Raw genomic sequence first — 14,087 nt, 5'->3', positions numbered from 1 at the left:
TTTATTGGCATTTTTACAAGCTCCTCTGATAAAAAAAAAATGAAAAGTTGCTCTTTTAGGCACACACAGACATCAGGAATCAGCATATGAATCTCAACAATGGTGACAAACAGCATATTCAGAAACAGATCAACTCTAAACATCACGGAAATAATCAGCTCATAATTTATTCATGCCGCAATGCATGATGGGAGACACGGATGAGTTTTGATTGGCTACAACATACGTTTTTGATGGTCACCATTGTTGTGATTCTCATGCTGATTGTTGATGTCTGTGTGTCTATATCTAAAATATGTGTATATTTTTGTCAAAATAAGCTTCAAAATTAATACTCTGATTAATCCAGCGTAATTAACATAAAATATAACTCAGTTATTCTGGTCATTACATTATGACTTTGTCAAAGCATGTTCAACACCACATAATCTAATTTCTCCTGGTTTGTCTGACCGTTATAACTCAATTAGAGCACCCAAACAAAACCTAATGTTAAGAAGTTAATGGTAAAGAGCTAAACTAATGCTAACACTGACCACTATAATGGTGACTTACAAAATTAGATTTTCTCCTTTTGGCGATTCTGCTTTTTAACATCACACAGGTCTTTAATAATGGTCAATCACCACTCAATGAATAACTTAATTACCTCAATAACTCTAACACTGCTTCGGTGTTCATTTTAATACTCTTGAGTATGGACTCAAACTATTGGGAGAGTTCATTTAATACTGGGCTTTTTGCTGTGTAGACTTTACCTACTTTTTTTAGTTTGTCTTAGCTGATCAATTCAGGTATTCTTTACTCAGATATATAGGATAGAATCTACCCAAACAAACTGTGCAAATTGTTACATCAGTTTACCCCATTTTATTGAGTAGATTCTATAGGTTGTTTTTTACAGTGTATAACAACACATGGTCAGGTCAAGATGTCAAATCTAAATTTTTGGTCCCTTTTTTTTTTTTTTAGTCCAATGGTAGTCCAATGTATTAAGAATTATTGGTTATAATATGTCACAGTTTTCGTTATTTTCTATTCTCACTTACAATCTATAGTGTCATGCGCCCACTAGTAAACCAATATCAACAATTATATCTGTGTCTGAATAATTTTTGGTTTGACTGTAGATGATAAATTTGTCTAGTGCTCTTATGAATGTTTTTCGCATGACTTAGTAAACATTTACCTAGAATCTACTGAACGAAATAGCATAGACTTATTCATGGCTAGTGTTTGCATATTTCATGTAATTTTGTTACCTATTTGTTCTACAGATCTGCATAGGCTTACTAGTTTTAAAGGCGACTGTTTTTGATTGCATCGATAACGTTTCTGACAGATAAAATTATGACAATTTTAGCATATTGCTTTATGTGGTATCCAGTCAGCAATAACTAGTCCGAGGGCTTTTTTGATTATTCTCAGTTTAGGTGCCAGTGTTTTGCTATGAATACGAGTAACAACCAAAAAGTAAATGCACTATTTGCTATTATAAATAGCCGCTGCCTAATCGTATTGCTTTCATCTGATGTTGCTGTGTTTGTGATGAATGTAATTATTATACAGACAAAAACACAAGTGAAACGACACAGAGATATTTAACATGAATCTATAATTAATTCTCTTACCAATTTTTGTGAATTTCTTTTGTGAATCACTGGTTCAGTGTAAGTGACTTCTTCATAACACTCATCTGTTTAAAAAAATAATAGATGTATTAAAACAACAAAATTCAATTTTACTAGCAAGCTCAACAAAAGTCATCACAATGCTTTATTAGCAATGTTCAGAAGGAGCACGTTCAGATAATCAACTCAATTAGCACGATAATAGATATCTATACAGCCAAGTTACTGTTCCAGGACAGTTTTCCGGCAACCCTCCTCCACCCCAACTACTCACTCCTAACTATTCTTATCCCAGCTTGGGATATAAAGCAGTTATGTGGGTTCGGGCTGAAGTCTCAGCTCTCAGATATATGCATATTATTTGCTCTGTCTGATTATATGTAAGTGGGAACTTTTGAAATTCACAGAGATTTAAATTTGAGCACCAGCTTAATCTTTCAAAAGTAAAATTCTGTATGGAGGAGAAAAAAAATTGCAACTGTAATGCTGTTTTGCCATTAAAGAAATGCAGAAACTTTTTTTTATTTAAGCAAGATGAGTTAAGATTACATATTTATACACTACCGGTCAAAAGTTTTTGAACAGTAAACTGCATTGAAGCCTGCATTTACTTGATCCAAAGTAGAGCAAAAACAGTACAATTTTGAAATATGTTTACTATGTGAATTAACTGTTTTCGATTTGAATATATTTTAAAATGTAATTTATTCCTGTGATCAAAGTTACATTTCCAGTATCATTATTCTAGCCTTCGGTTTCACATGATCCTTCAGAAATCACTCTAATTTGCTAATTTTATGTTACATAAACATTAATTATTATTATTATTATTGTTGTTATTATTATTATTATTATCAATATTTAAAACCGAACATTTTTCTCAGGATTCTTTGATGAATAGAAAGATCCAAATATCAGCATTTGTCTGAAATAAAAAGATAACTTTTGTAAAAGTGATGATAAAGACATTTATAATGTTACAAAAGATTTCAGAAAAATGCTGTTCTTCTGAACTTTCTATTCATCAAAGGAGATTGAAAAAAAAATCTACTCCGCTGTTTTCAACTTTTTTTTTTTTTTTTTTTTTACTGTACTTTAGATTAAATAAACGCAGGCTTGGTGAGCAAAGGAGACTTGTTTCAAATATATTAAAAATCTTACTGTTCAATTTTTTTTTGAATTGGTTTATTTTTATAAAAAATATCTATAGGGTGTTAGCTACAATATAATGACAATAATTAATGATTAAATGGTAATTAGGACTATCGGTTGACTATATGTGACACTGGACCACAAAACCAATTTATTTATTTTTTCTTAAGTAGCACAGGTATATTTGGTGCAATAGCCAAAAATGCATTGTATGGGTCAAAATGATCAATTTTACTTTTATGCCAGAAATCATAAAGATATGAAGATCATATTCCATTAAGATAAGTTGTACATTTCCTACCATAAATATGTCAAAACGTAATTGTTGATTGGTAATATGCATTACTAAGAATTTCATTTGGACACCTTTAAAGGCTATTTTCTCAATATTTAGATATTTTTGCAGCCTCAGATTACAGCTTTTCAAGTTGTATCTCGGCCAAATATTACCCTATCCTTACTCACCTTTTATATGATCATTCACATATTTAGAGTACATTCTCAAATTGTTACTAATCATAATACTTACTAAAAAGCAGTAGGTATTACTTGCCTTCTGTGTCATTTTTTCTACATTTCTTGCAGATAAAGATGATCCCGACTGTGGCTACAATTAACAGAGACCCAGCAGCAGCAGAGAGCAACGCCATGTAAAACAAGGGTAGCCCCTGATCTGTAACTGACAAAATGAGCAGTTAGTCTGACTGAATCTGATCTACAACAAAACAATCAAATATCACCACTGTATAACATGAACGATCAGATTTAGTTAATCAACGTTAATATTAACAGCAGCATACCTTTACATGTGTGACAGAGTTTGCTGATGTCCAGATGTTGAGTCTGGTTGCTGATGGGATTGTTGATCACACAGCTGTAGGTGTTTTTATCCTGATATTCCACCTCCAGAGGTAGAGAGAGACTGATGCTGAGATCAGACGCACTGATGCTGGACAATAAACTGTTTCCTTTGTACCAGGAGAGAGTTGCATGACTCACATTCAACACTGAACACACCAATGAACAAGACGATGATGATGAAGAACAGTCTCTGATAATGTTAGGAGTGGGCAAATGAGCTGGAAACCATGAGAGAATAGCAGAAATGTAATAATGAACATAAAACAATTTTAAAAAATCAATGCAAATGGCTAATAAAACCAGAAGGCCGAATTAGTTTTTTTTACTCACCATAGACAGAAACACTAAATGTTTTTAATGACCACGTAGGTCCATTTGTCTCTAGTTGATAGAGTCCAGCGTGTTCAGTTGTGATGTTTGTGATGGTCAGAGATCCAGTTTGTTTGTCCAGCTTCAGTCTGTTTCTGAATCTCCCATCAGGACCATCAGATGTGGAGGAGATTTGTTTCTCAATTCTGATTTTAGCTATGAGAGACCTTCCAGCTCCAAATTTCCAGAGTATGTCTTCATCTTCATGTATTTCAGTAACAGAAGTGTGTAAAGTGACAGAATCTCCCTCCATCACTGACACTGACTCACCAAACACACCTGGAGAACATGAACAGGTTTTCAGATAAATGCTCTTCTTGGTGTAGAAAGCCTAAAAACTGTTTGTAGCCTTTGACAGCAGCCGAGACACGCAACAAAATAAAAATTCTCATATATAAACGCATATGTGTGTAAATCAGTTTGAACTTTAATGTGCTTTAAAACTATCTGCTGTAAACCAATAACAAATTATACAATAAATTGAATAAAGCTCAAAAGTACAAGTTCAAAAATGCTACAACAGAGATTTGATCGAAGGGTAAAATAATTTAATTTGAACCGCAGCAGGATCATATTACCATGAAATGCAGCTTAAATAAGTTCAACAAAATATGAAACAAATAAATGAAAATAATAACTCACCGATCAGACACCAGCAAGACAAACAAAACAAAAAAAGCGTGTGAAACATCATCGTTCAGTGAAAAGTCTGATCTAGTTATGAAAGCAGAACTGATCTAAAGAAACGGAACAGAGCTAATGTGAATCCTCCCACGACAGAGTTTGACCCTCCTAACACAAATGCGCAAATACCAGACTGTTTTGTAGTTACAGTACATAATAGACATACATAATCTATAAACCACATTTCATGGTAAAATAAACAAAATAAATTAGTGTAGAAATAGATTTTACTCATGAATTGCAAGTAAATTGTAGAAATGACAAGCAACAATTGAATTAACTGTGACATTTTCAGTCAGAAAGTGTAATATTTTATTTTGAAATGTACTCTGATCTTTGTTTTACAATTTTGATTAATCGATTTTACAGTGTAGAGCCCGAACTCTAGAGACTGAAAGATGGTTATGCTCAGTTATAGCATATGTGGAAATAGTGCAGAGTTAAAACTGCATATGATGTGTTTATTATGTGTTTATTTACTCAGTGCTCAATTATAGCATATGTGGAAAAAGTACAGAGTTAAAGCCGTGTGCGATCTCACGGTACCAGTTCACTGACGTTCATCATCTGAGTCAAACTGAAACTTGCTGCTGTTTGATTTCTTGAGAAATGTGGTTTGATCTGTTGGGTGGACCAACATCTTGTAGGTAAAATTGGCTATTCAGGGCTTGTGTGTTTAGTTTGTAGGCGTAGATATAGGTATCTTCTTCTCTTGCAACTATGAACAGCTCTGAACTTTAATCTACAGAAACATGAGAAACTGCATTCGACTCAGAGGCAATGCAGAAACACAATGCTCATTTAACACTGTTATTCACAAGTTTATTTAAAAGTATCAAGCTCTAAAAATCACATTCTACAGGTGCAATTTTCATGAAAGCTCCCATTATTTGACTATAAAATATTCAGGTTTTACACTTTTTTAAATTTAATTGTACATTTGTATTCTGTATTTGTATAATATAATAAATAAGGGACTGTGTGAAAGTTACACCCTCTGTGCAAAAAAGAAAAGCACAAATCATCACAAATAATTGGGAACACAATGAAATAAACACAGTCTAAAACAGTATTTTCTTATAAAACATAGCCTACTTAAAATCATACTTCATACTTCTGTGTTTTTATATATATATATAATTTTTTTTTTTTTTTTTTTATTTATTTATTTTTTGTGTACAGACCAAGCCCTTACCCAAACCATGAAAATATAGTATTGATAGCACATCCTGTTAGGCAGAATATATGTGACCCTGGACCAAAAAAACAGTCTTAAGTCGCTGGGGTATATTTTTAGCAATAGCCAAAAATACATTGAATGGGTCAAAATTATAGATTTTTTCTTTTATGCCAAAAATAATTAGGAAATTAAGTAAGGATCATGTTCTTTTAAGATTTTTTTGTAAAATTCCTACTATAAATATATCAAAATGTAATTTTTGATTAGTAATATGCATTGTTAAGAACTTAATTTGGACAACTTTAAAGGTGATTTTCTCAATATTTAGATTTTTTTGCACCCTCAGATTCCAGATTTTCAAATAGATGTATCTCGGCCAAATATTGTCCTATCCTAACAAACCATATATCAATAAATGGTCTCTCAGTCTATTTCTGTAGGCTACACAATCATGGGGAAGACTGCTGATTTGACAGTTGTCCAAAAGACGACCATTGACACCTTGCACAAGGAGGGCAAGACACAAAAAGGTCATTGCAAAAGAGGCTGGCTGTCCACAGAGCTCTGTGTCCAAACACATTAGAGAGGCGAAGGGAAGGAAAAGATGTGGTAAAAGGGATAACCACACCCTGGAGAGAATTGTGAAACAAAACTGATCGACATCAGTTGAAGCGTCCTTCTTTTAATCAGAAGAAAACCTTCAGGAGCCGTTATAAAGATACTGAATTGGGGTTTTCATTAGTTATCAGTTATAATCATCAAAATTAAAAGAAATAAGCACTTGAAATATATCAGTCTGTGTGGAATGAATGTATACATTATACAAGTTTCACTTCTTGAATGGAATTGGTGAAATAAATCGACTTTTTGAAGATTTTCTAATTATATGACCAGCACCTGTAGTCCTAATACACCATACGTCACTGGAAAGCTTATTTACTCAGGTTTCAGATGGTGTATGCATCTCAATTTCCAAAAATGAACCCTTATGAGTGGTTTTGTGGTCACATGTTGTCAGAACACTGGCCTACACAATAGATGAGATTATGACGCTAATATATTATTTTAGCTGCTGTTCCGCAAATACCCACCAGATGACGCCCTTTATCAATAAAATCAACGACCAAAGTAGAAAGTTGCAAATATCAAAGGACTCAATATCTGCTTGTTAAGTCTGACATCAAGCACCACCGCTTTCTGGGTCCACATTCTGCAAGATGCTTCAAATAGAACAACAAACTGTGCTAATACACTCACAATGTGATCAGGATGTACTGAAAAAATATAACCCTGACCTTTATCTCCATACCAAAATACCAGATGGCTAGACAATGATTCATCTTTTATAAATCTATAAAATTTTAGTGTCTGGGTATATCAACGTCTGTTGAGACAGTATTTTCAAGTGAAATTAGTCGAAGCTTGGACCCGAAAACAGCATTCCTTACTTCATATCTTAACAAGCAGATTCTCCCTAAGCTGTCAAATTGAAATTATTTAGGTGTATTGACTTGCCTGACCTAATTTTTCACTAAGACTATGTGCAGTAACAAAGTAAGTAGGGTAAATTTAGATTGTATGTTGACTTTAAATATCATTGTCAATACCATAGGCAAAACTGGCACATAGCTACTGCCATATTTAATTATATCAATTTATTTATTTTTTTATTTTTATTTTTTTCAAATTTTTTATCCATCCATCTTTAAGGAAATTATTATTTTCAAGTTTGGAGTGGTTTAATCCAAGTTGTCTGAAAAGACACATTAGCTTTATAATATAAACAGATTTTAATTTAGGCTTTTATTTACATATAAACATTGATCAATTACCATTACAATAGAGTGTTTTCACAACACGTCATCACAGGGCCATATTGGCAGCACTGAATGTAAACAACGCACTGAAAAACTAAAATGTCGCTGATTATTGCTGCTGAAAATGGTCAGTTATTGTCATGTTTTGGACTGTACTAATCGGTCGGACCGGGAAAATATGTTGAGTACTTAAGACAGCCAAAAGTTATAACAAATCAAGGAGAAGAGTACAAAAAAGAAGGAAAAGGAAAATAGGCTTTTGTGGTTGGCCACAGGATTGAACCAGGATTTCCAGGGCAAGAATATTGACGACGCCTGTGTTTGTTCTTATCATTTCCAGTCAGGTCTAGGTGTTAATAAAATATTGTAGCTCTTTATCTTTCAATGCTTTTCGACTAGTCTCAGTCCTTGGGCCCATGGAAAAAAAATTATGAACATGAAGCCAGTTTACAAAGTCTGTTCACAAACTTTTTTTCAAAGTGTATTGATCCTACATTACATGATATAGGTCCATTATAAGGGAGTGGTTTTGTGGTTTATCCAATAGGATAAACTTTATGTGCGTCATACGACACAGAGATGTACCATATAAAAGTAAAACAATTCTGGGACAGGAACAGCTTCTTCAGAGGCACCCTGTCAGAGAGAAAATACAAACAGGACAACTCACAGAAATATCTGGCAGAGTGTGTGATACTATTCAATAGTATAGTGAAATATAAGGCTAATATCTTTACCACCTATATTAACTTTAGTTTGTCAAAATATTGCCCTTCCTGCTTAAATCCTTCTCTATATGATTAAGCAGCTTCCACATAACTCCTTTACTGTGTGATCAAATATTAAAGGCTGCTGCAGCAGTGAATTTTACTGGTTCCTGGTTGCCATGTGATATCTTTATTGGCTACCAAAATACCGGTCAAAGGTTTAACATCATGCTGCCTTCTCAAAATATTTAATTATTGCCGTAATTCCGAGAATTACGTTCTCGTTATTTTGTTCTCAGAAAGATTGACAGCCTGTATATTCTGTTTCTTGGAAAAAAATGTTATTAAAGCGAAAATGTAAAGTTATTTAAACAATATCCAAAAAGTTTTGAATAAGATGTAGCGTCCCTTTCATTGGTAGCCGTGTAAAAATTCACTTGCTGACGACTGTTAAATTTTGATCAAATTAATTATATTTTCACTGTGTTCAATATATAGCCTACATTAAAAGGTTGTTTAAATATGTAAAAACCCTACGACTGTTATAGCGGGAAAAAAAGAAAAGAAAAACGAAACAAAATGCTATATGTTTTTATCATCCATCATTTCTCGCCAAACTCGGAACCTCGAGTGTAGCTACGTTAGAAAACTAACGGCTACGCACATTTAGTAAATGGGAAATAATAAAGTTGAGTCGAAGAGTTTGAGGAAGGCCTACTGTGTTTGCCATAATAGAGCAAACGGAAAGTGAAAACGCATATCTATTATCTCTCTATATAAAGTATACGAAAAGAAAGATAACGTTGTGCTGAAAGATTCATGATAGCCTACACAATTTTACAGATTAAGATGAAGTCATTAGGTGCACTAACAATACATTGGGACAAATTTAACGTGACTTTATAGATAGCCTAACTATGCGAGTAGAGTTTTCTAGTGCGGCCGGATTTTGAGCGGCGTCCTGAGTCACCGCGGGCAATATTTAACTATGTAGCCCAAAGCAAAGTGTCAGCTGATTTGTTCGCAAAAAAAAAAAAAAAAAACAACAACACTGAAATAAGAACCTGCTGACGGTTATCTAATATCTTTCAATCAAATATGCGTGAAAAGTTGTGTTCGTTAGTACAGTAGGAGAGTTTTATTTCAGAATCTTCCTGGATTCTGCTGTTATGCCCCCGCCAATGTCAAAAGCAATAAACGCCCTTGGCTTTGCAGAACTGTCCATTTTGACCGCGCTTACTTCACTCCTCCCCTCATTACAGTCGCCTATACTCTTCATCTGCTTCGACGTCGAGGAAGAAAAAAAAAACATTTATGTGTATTAAAATCTGATACACTGATTTTTATTTCATTACTTATTTATTTATTTTAAGGACAAATTGTGAAAATGGTGCCTCTCTTTAGTTTGCCCTTGATCTGGTGTTTACTCGGCGGTAAGACATTAAAATTTACAGTCTCTCATGCAACCGACTATAGGTAAAAACCGAAAGTGACGTCTTTTTGTTTAGTATGAGCTCTTATCGCTTTATATTCAACAGAAATGCATTTGTAACATGCATTTTGCGCTGTTTTTACGTGCCCATTGTAAGCCATTTAAGATTTTATGTTACAGTCTCATGTTACTTGCAATTAAGGCTTTCACTTATTGTTTCTAAATATATCATTGTTTCGATTGACAAGTGACTGTTTATTTATTTATTTATTTTTAAATTCCTAATTTGGCTTATAATTATTTGTTACTTTCTTAGGTGCTTCTGGTTTTGATGCAGACAGAGAGCCAGTGTTTGTGATAGAGGGAGATTCAGTCACTCTACACACTGGTGTTAAAACAAACCAACAAGTAGATAATATATGGTATTTTAATGCCACTCGCATTGCTCGAATCACTGGCAGTCAGAGTAAGATCTGTACTGATAATCAATGTAAAGACAGATTCAGCGACAGACTGAAATTGGATCAACAGACTGGATCTCTGACCATTATGAACACCAGAACCACAGACTCTGGAGAGTATAAATTGAAGATAATCAACAGCAGCAGTGACAGTGAAATAATCTTCAGTGTTTTTGTTCATGGTGAGTCATTATGTTTGTTGAAGATGACAGTTTTTCATCATATCATCACTGATCACCTTCTATTATCATCGGTTTAAAATGCATTTTTGATTTTTAGTTTACCAGCAATGCAAAATGCAGAGGGTTTGATGTAAACTTATTTTTTTATATATCACAAAATGTAGATAAATGCATGTTTTATTGTCTAATAAAATACTACAGGTATCTCATTGTCACGTATCTGGTCTATCCTGTCATTATGAACTCTTGCACCACACATCATGGACTTCATTCCCCATAAGCCACTGCACTAATCTCTGCATTCACCTGGCCCTTGTTTCTCACTGCTCTGATTAGTTCTCACAGCTGCACCTCATCACTCTGACTGCATTTAAGCCACTCACACACACAGGCACCGTGCGAAGTCTAATTGTTCCCATGGTCATTATTCTAAGCGTGTTTCTCTGTATTGGATTACCTGTGTATGACTCTGGACCGTGTACCCCGTTATTGATTCCTGCTGCCTGCCATTGTTGGATTATCTGTGTATGACTCTGGACTGTGTACCCCGTTGTTGATTCCTGCTGCCTGCCATTGCGATCACTGCTTGAGTATTGAACTGTTTTCCCGGATTACCTACGTTGTTCCTGTTTTCTGGCGTTTACTCCTGCGTGTTGACTATTCTAATAAAGCCTTGCAAATGGATCCGCACGTCTCTGACTCCTCCCTGTGACAGAAGACTTCGCCAAGTAAGGATCCAGCGGCTTTATGGTGTCAATCGGTTCCAGCATGAATCCCACGGTGCAGATCATGCTTCTCAAGCAGGGTGAGCGGACAATCGAGGATTATGTCATGGCCTTCATCGAATTGGCAAATCTGTCGTCAATGGATGAGATTTGCCTAATGATTTTTTTTCGTGGAGGACTCTCAGAGCCATTGGCTTCCCACATGCCAAATTTTGAACCAGACTGGACTCTGCACTATTACATGGATCTGGCTCTTTTGTTGTGTGGCTCTCCGTTTACTGTGGGTGAGGTTGAGCCACAGCACAAGATGGCTACCCCCAAGTCAGAGTCTCCGCTGCCAGAGCGCCCTCCAGTGACTGCGCCGCCAGAGCGCTCTCCAGTGACTGCGCCGCCAGAGCGCCCTCCAGTGACTGCGCCGCCAGAGCGCCCTCCAGTGACTGCGCCGCCAGAGCGCCCTCCAGTGACTGCGCCGCCAGAGCGCCCTCCAGTGACTGCGCCGCCAGAGCGCCCTCCAGTGACTGCGCCGCCAGAGCGCCCTCCAGTGACTGCGCCGCCAGAGCGCCCTCCAGTGACTGCGCCGCCAGAGCGCCCTCCAGTGACTGCGCCGCCAGAGCGCCCTCCAGTGACTGCGCCGCCAGAGCGCCCTCCAGTGACTGCTCGCTCAGAGCCTGCTCTTCCAGAGTCTCCGCTGGAGACGCCCAGCCCTCCTGAATCTCCGCTGGGGTCGTCCAGTTCTCCAGAGCCCGCTCCTCAAGAGCGTCGTCCAGAGCCCGCTCCTCAAGAGCGTCGTCCAGAGCCCGCTCCTCAAGAGCGTCGTCCAGAGCCCGCTCCTCAAGAGCGTCGTCCAGAGCCCGCTCCTCAAGAGCGTCGTCCAGAGCCCGCTCCTCAAGAGCGTCGTCCAGAGCCCGCTCCTCAAGAGCGTCGTCCAGAGCCCGCTTCACAAGAGCGTCGTCCAGAGCCCGCTCCTCAAGACAGCCTTCCAGAGACTCCGCTGGTTCCGCCCAGCCTTCCAGAGACTCCGTTGGTTTCGCTCAGTCTTCCAGAGACTCCGCTGGTTCCGCCCAGTCTTCCAGAGACTTCGCTGGTTCAGCCCAGCCTTCCAGAGACTCCGCTGGTTCCGCCCAGCCTTCCAGAGACTCCGCTGGTTCCGCCCAGCCTTCCAGAGACTCCGCTGGTTCCGCCCAGCCTTCCAGAAACTCCGCTGGTTCCGCCCAGCCTTCCAGAGACTCCGCTGGTTCCGCCCAGCCTTCCAGAGACTCCGCTGGTTCCGCCCAGCCTTCCAGAGACTCCGCTGGTTCCATCCAGTCGTCCTGAGATTCCTGTCTGCCCGGTTCTGGTCACGGAGCTCATGCATGGACTGTTCCCACCCACCCTCCCTGCTGCTCCAGTCCCGCCACCTCTGTCTCCTGACAGTCCCTCTGCTCACCCACATCCCACCTTCTGTGCAGAGGACTCGCAGTGGGATTGCCAGTCTCCATCGGTGTCCAGACTGAAGGATCCCTCACCATCACCTCCAGTCTCTGAGTCCTGGACTCCACCTCGGCCCTCCGACCCTGCAGCTCCACCCCGGCTCTGTGCTCCCTCGTCTCCGTTGTCGGCCGTCGGCCCACCAGCTCCTCCGGGCTCCATCGTCTCTCCGGCTCCGCCCCGGTCAGTCGTCGCCCCACCTTCGCCTCTGGACTCTACTCCTCCGGCTGCGCCTCGTCACTCCGTCCTGCCGGCTCTGTGGACCTCCTCCCTCCCGTGGGCACAGCCTCGATCCTCTGTCACTCCGGCTCCGCTGCGTACCTCCGGACCTCCATCTCCGCCGGGGTCGCCAGAGCCTTGGGTTCTGCCTTGGCCCTCCGGATCCTCTGTGTCACCCAGGACCATCGACTCTCCGGTTCCGCCTCGGGCTCCACCGGCTCCACCTCCGTCGGTCGGCCCCATGCAGGAGCCAACCCTTCCTCCGCCATGGCTTCTCCCTCCGTCGGCTCAGCCTCAGTTCGGGGTTCCAGTACCCCTACATGGACCTGGCCCTCCATCCCTCCCCCTGTTCCACCTCCGCTCCACCACCCTCCAGGTTGTATTAGGTGGTTAGAGCGTCTGGAAGCCGCTCCTTGGGGAGGGGCTCTGTCACGTATCTGGTCTATCCTGTCATTATGAACTCTTGCACCACACATCATGGACTTCATTCCCCATAAGCCACTGCACTAATCTCTGCATTCACCTGGCCCTTGTTTCTCACTGCTCTGATTAGTTCTCACAGCTGCACCTCATCACTCTGACTGCATTTAAGCCACTCACACACACAGGCACCGTGCGAAGTCTAATTGTTCCCATGGTCATTATTCTAAGCGTGTTTCTCTGTATTGGATTACCTGTGTATGACTCTGGACCGTGTACCCCGTTATTGATTCCTGCTGCCTGCCATTGTTGGATTATCTGTGTATGACTCTGGACTGTGTACCCCGTTGTTGATTCCTGCTGCCTGCCATTGCGATCACTGCTTGAGTATTGAACTGTTTTCCCGGATTACCTACGTTGTTCCTGTTTTCTGGCGTTTACTCCTGCGTGTTGACTTCTAATAAAGCCTTGCAAATGGATCCGCACGTCTCTGACTCCTCCCTGTGACACTCATGTTATGTGAGAGAAAGATCCTCAACAGTTGTTGGTTTGTGTTTCAGATGTTCCAGCTGCTGAAAGAAATGAAATTAAGAGAAAAGAGGGAGATTCTGTTGCTTTACATCCAGGTGAAATTCAAAACCCAATTTATTTGATGACGTGGTATTTCAATGACATTATCATCGCTGAAATCACTAGAAACTTCAAAAAGATCTGTACAGATGAACAGTGTGATGAGAGATTCAGAGACAGACTAAAGCTGGATGATCAGACTGGATCTCT

General features: G+C 39.1%; 3 protein-coding genes across 3 annotated transcripts in view; 1 reads left to right on the top strand and 2 right to left on the bottom strand.

The window, feature by feature from the left end:
* Positions 1–14,087, bottom strand: part of LOC141339276 (uncharacterized) — a 727,444-nt gene that overhangs the window by 523,078 nt on the left and 190,279 nt on the right. The window lies entirely within an intron of this gene.
* Positions 3,329–4,707, bottom strand: LOC141338261 (CD48 antigen-like). The gene is made up of 4 exons (XM_073843809.1): positions 4,656–4,707; positions 3,975–4,292; positions 3,584–3,862; positions 3,329–3,456 (listed from the first exon to the last, which is right to left on the bottom strand). The coding sequence occupies exons 1-4, from the start codon at positions 4,705–4,707 to the stop codon at positions 3,329–3,331; spliced, it is 777 nt and encodes a 258-aa protein (XP_073699910.1).
* LOC141338353 (uncharacterized) overlaps positions 9,674–14,087 on the top strand; it is a 6,635-nt gene continuing 2,221 nt past the window's right edge. The window contains exons 1-3 of the mRNA XM_073843875.1: positions 9,674–9,834; positions 10,150–10,476; positions 13,868–14,063. Coding sequence (XP_073699976.1) covers positions 9,789–9,834; positions 10,150–10,476; positions 13,868–14,063 — 569 coding nt within the window. The 5' untranslated portion in view covers positions 9,674–9,788. The remainder of the gene's footprint in view (positions 9,835–10,149; positions 10,477–13,867; positions 14,064–14,087) is intronic.

This window comes from Garra rufa, chromosome 7 (assembly GCF_049309525.1).
Source record: "Garra rufa chromosome 7, GarRuf1.0, whole genome shotgun sequence".
NCBI classification, from domain to species: Eukaryota; Metazoa; Chordata; class Actinopteri; order Cypriniformes; family Cyprinidae; genus Garra; species Garra rufa.
The sequence above is the reverse complement of the archived record's forward strand: the minus strand, read 5'-3'. Positions and strand labels throughout refer to the sequence as shown.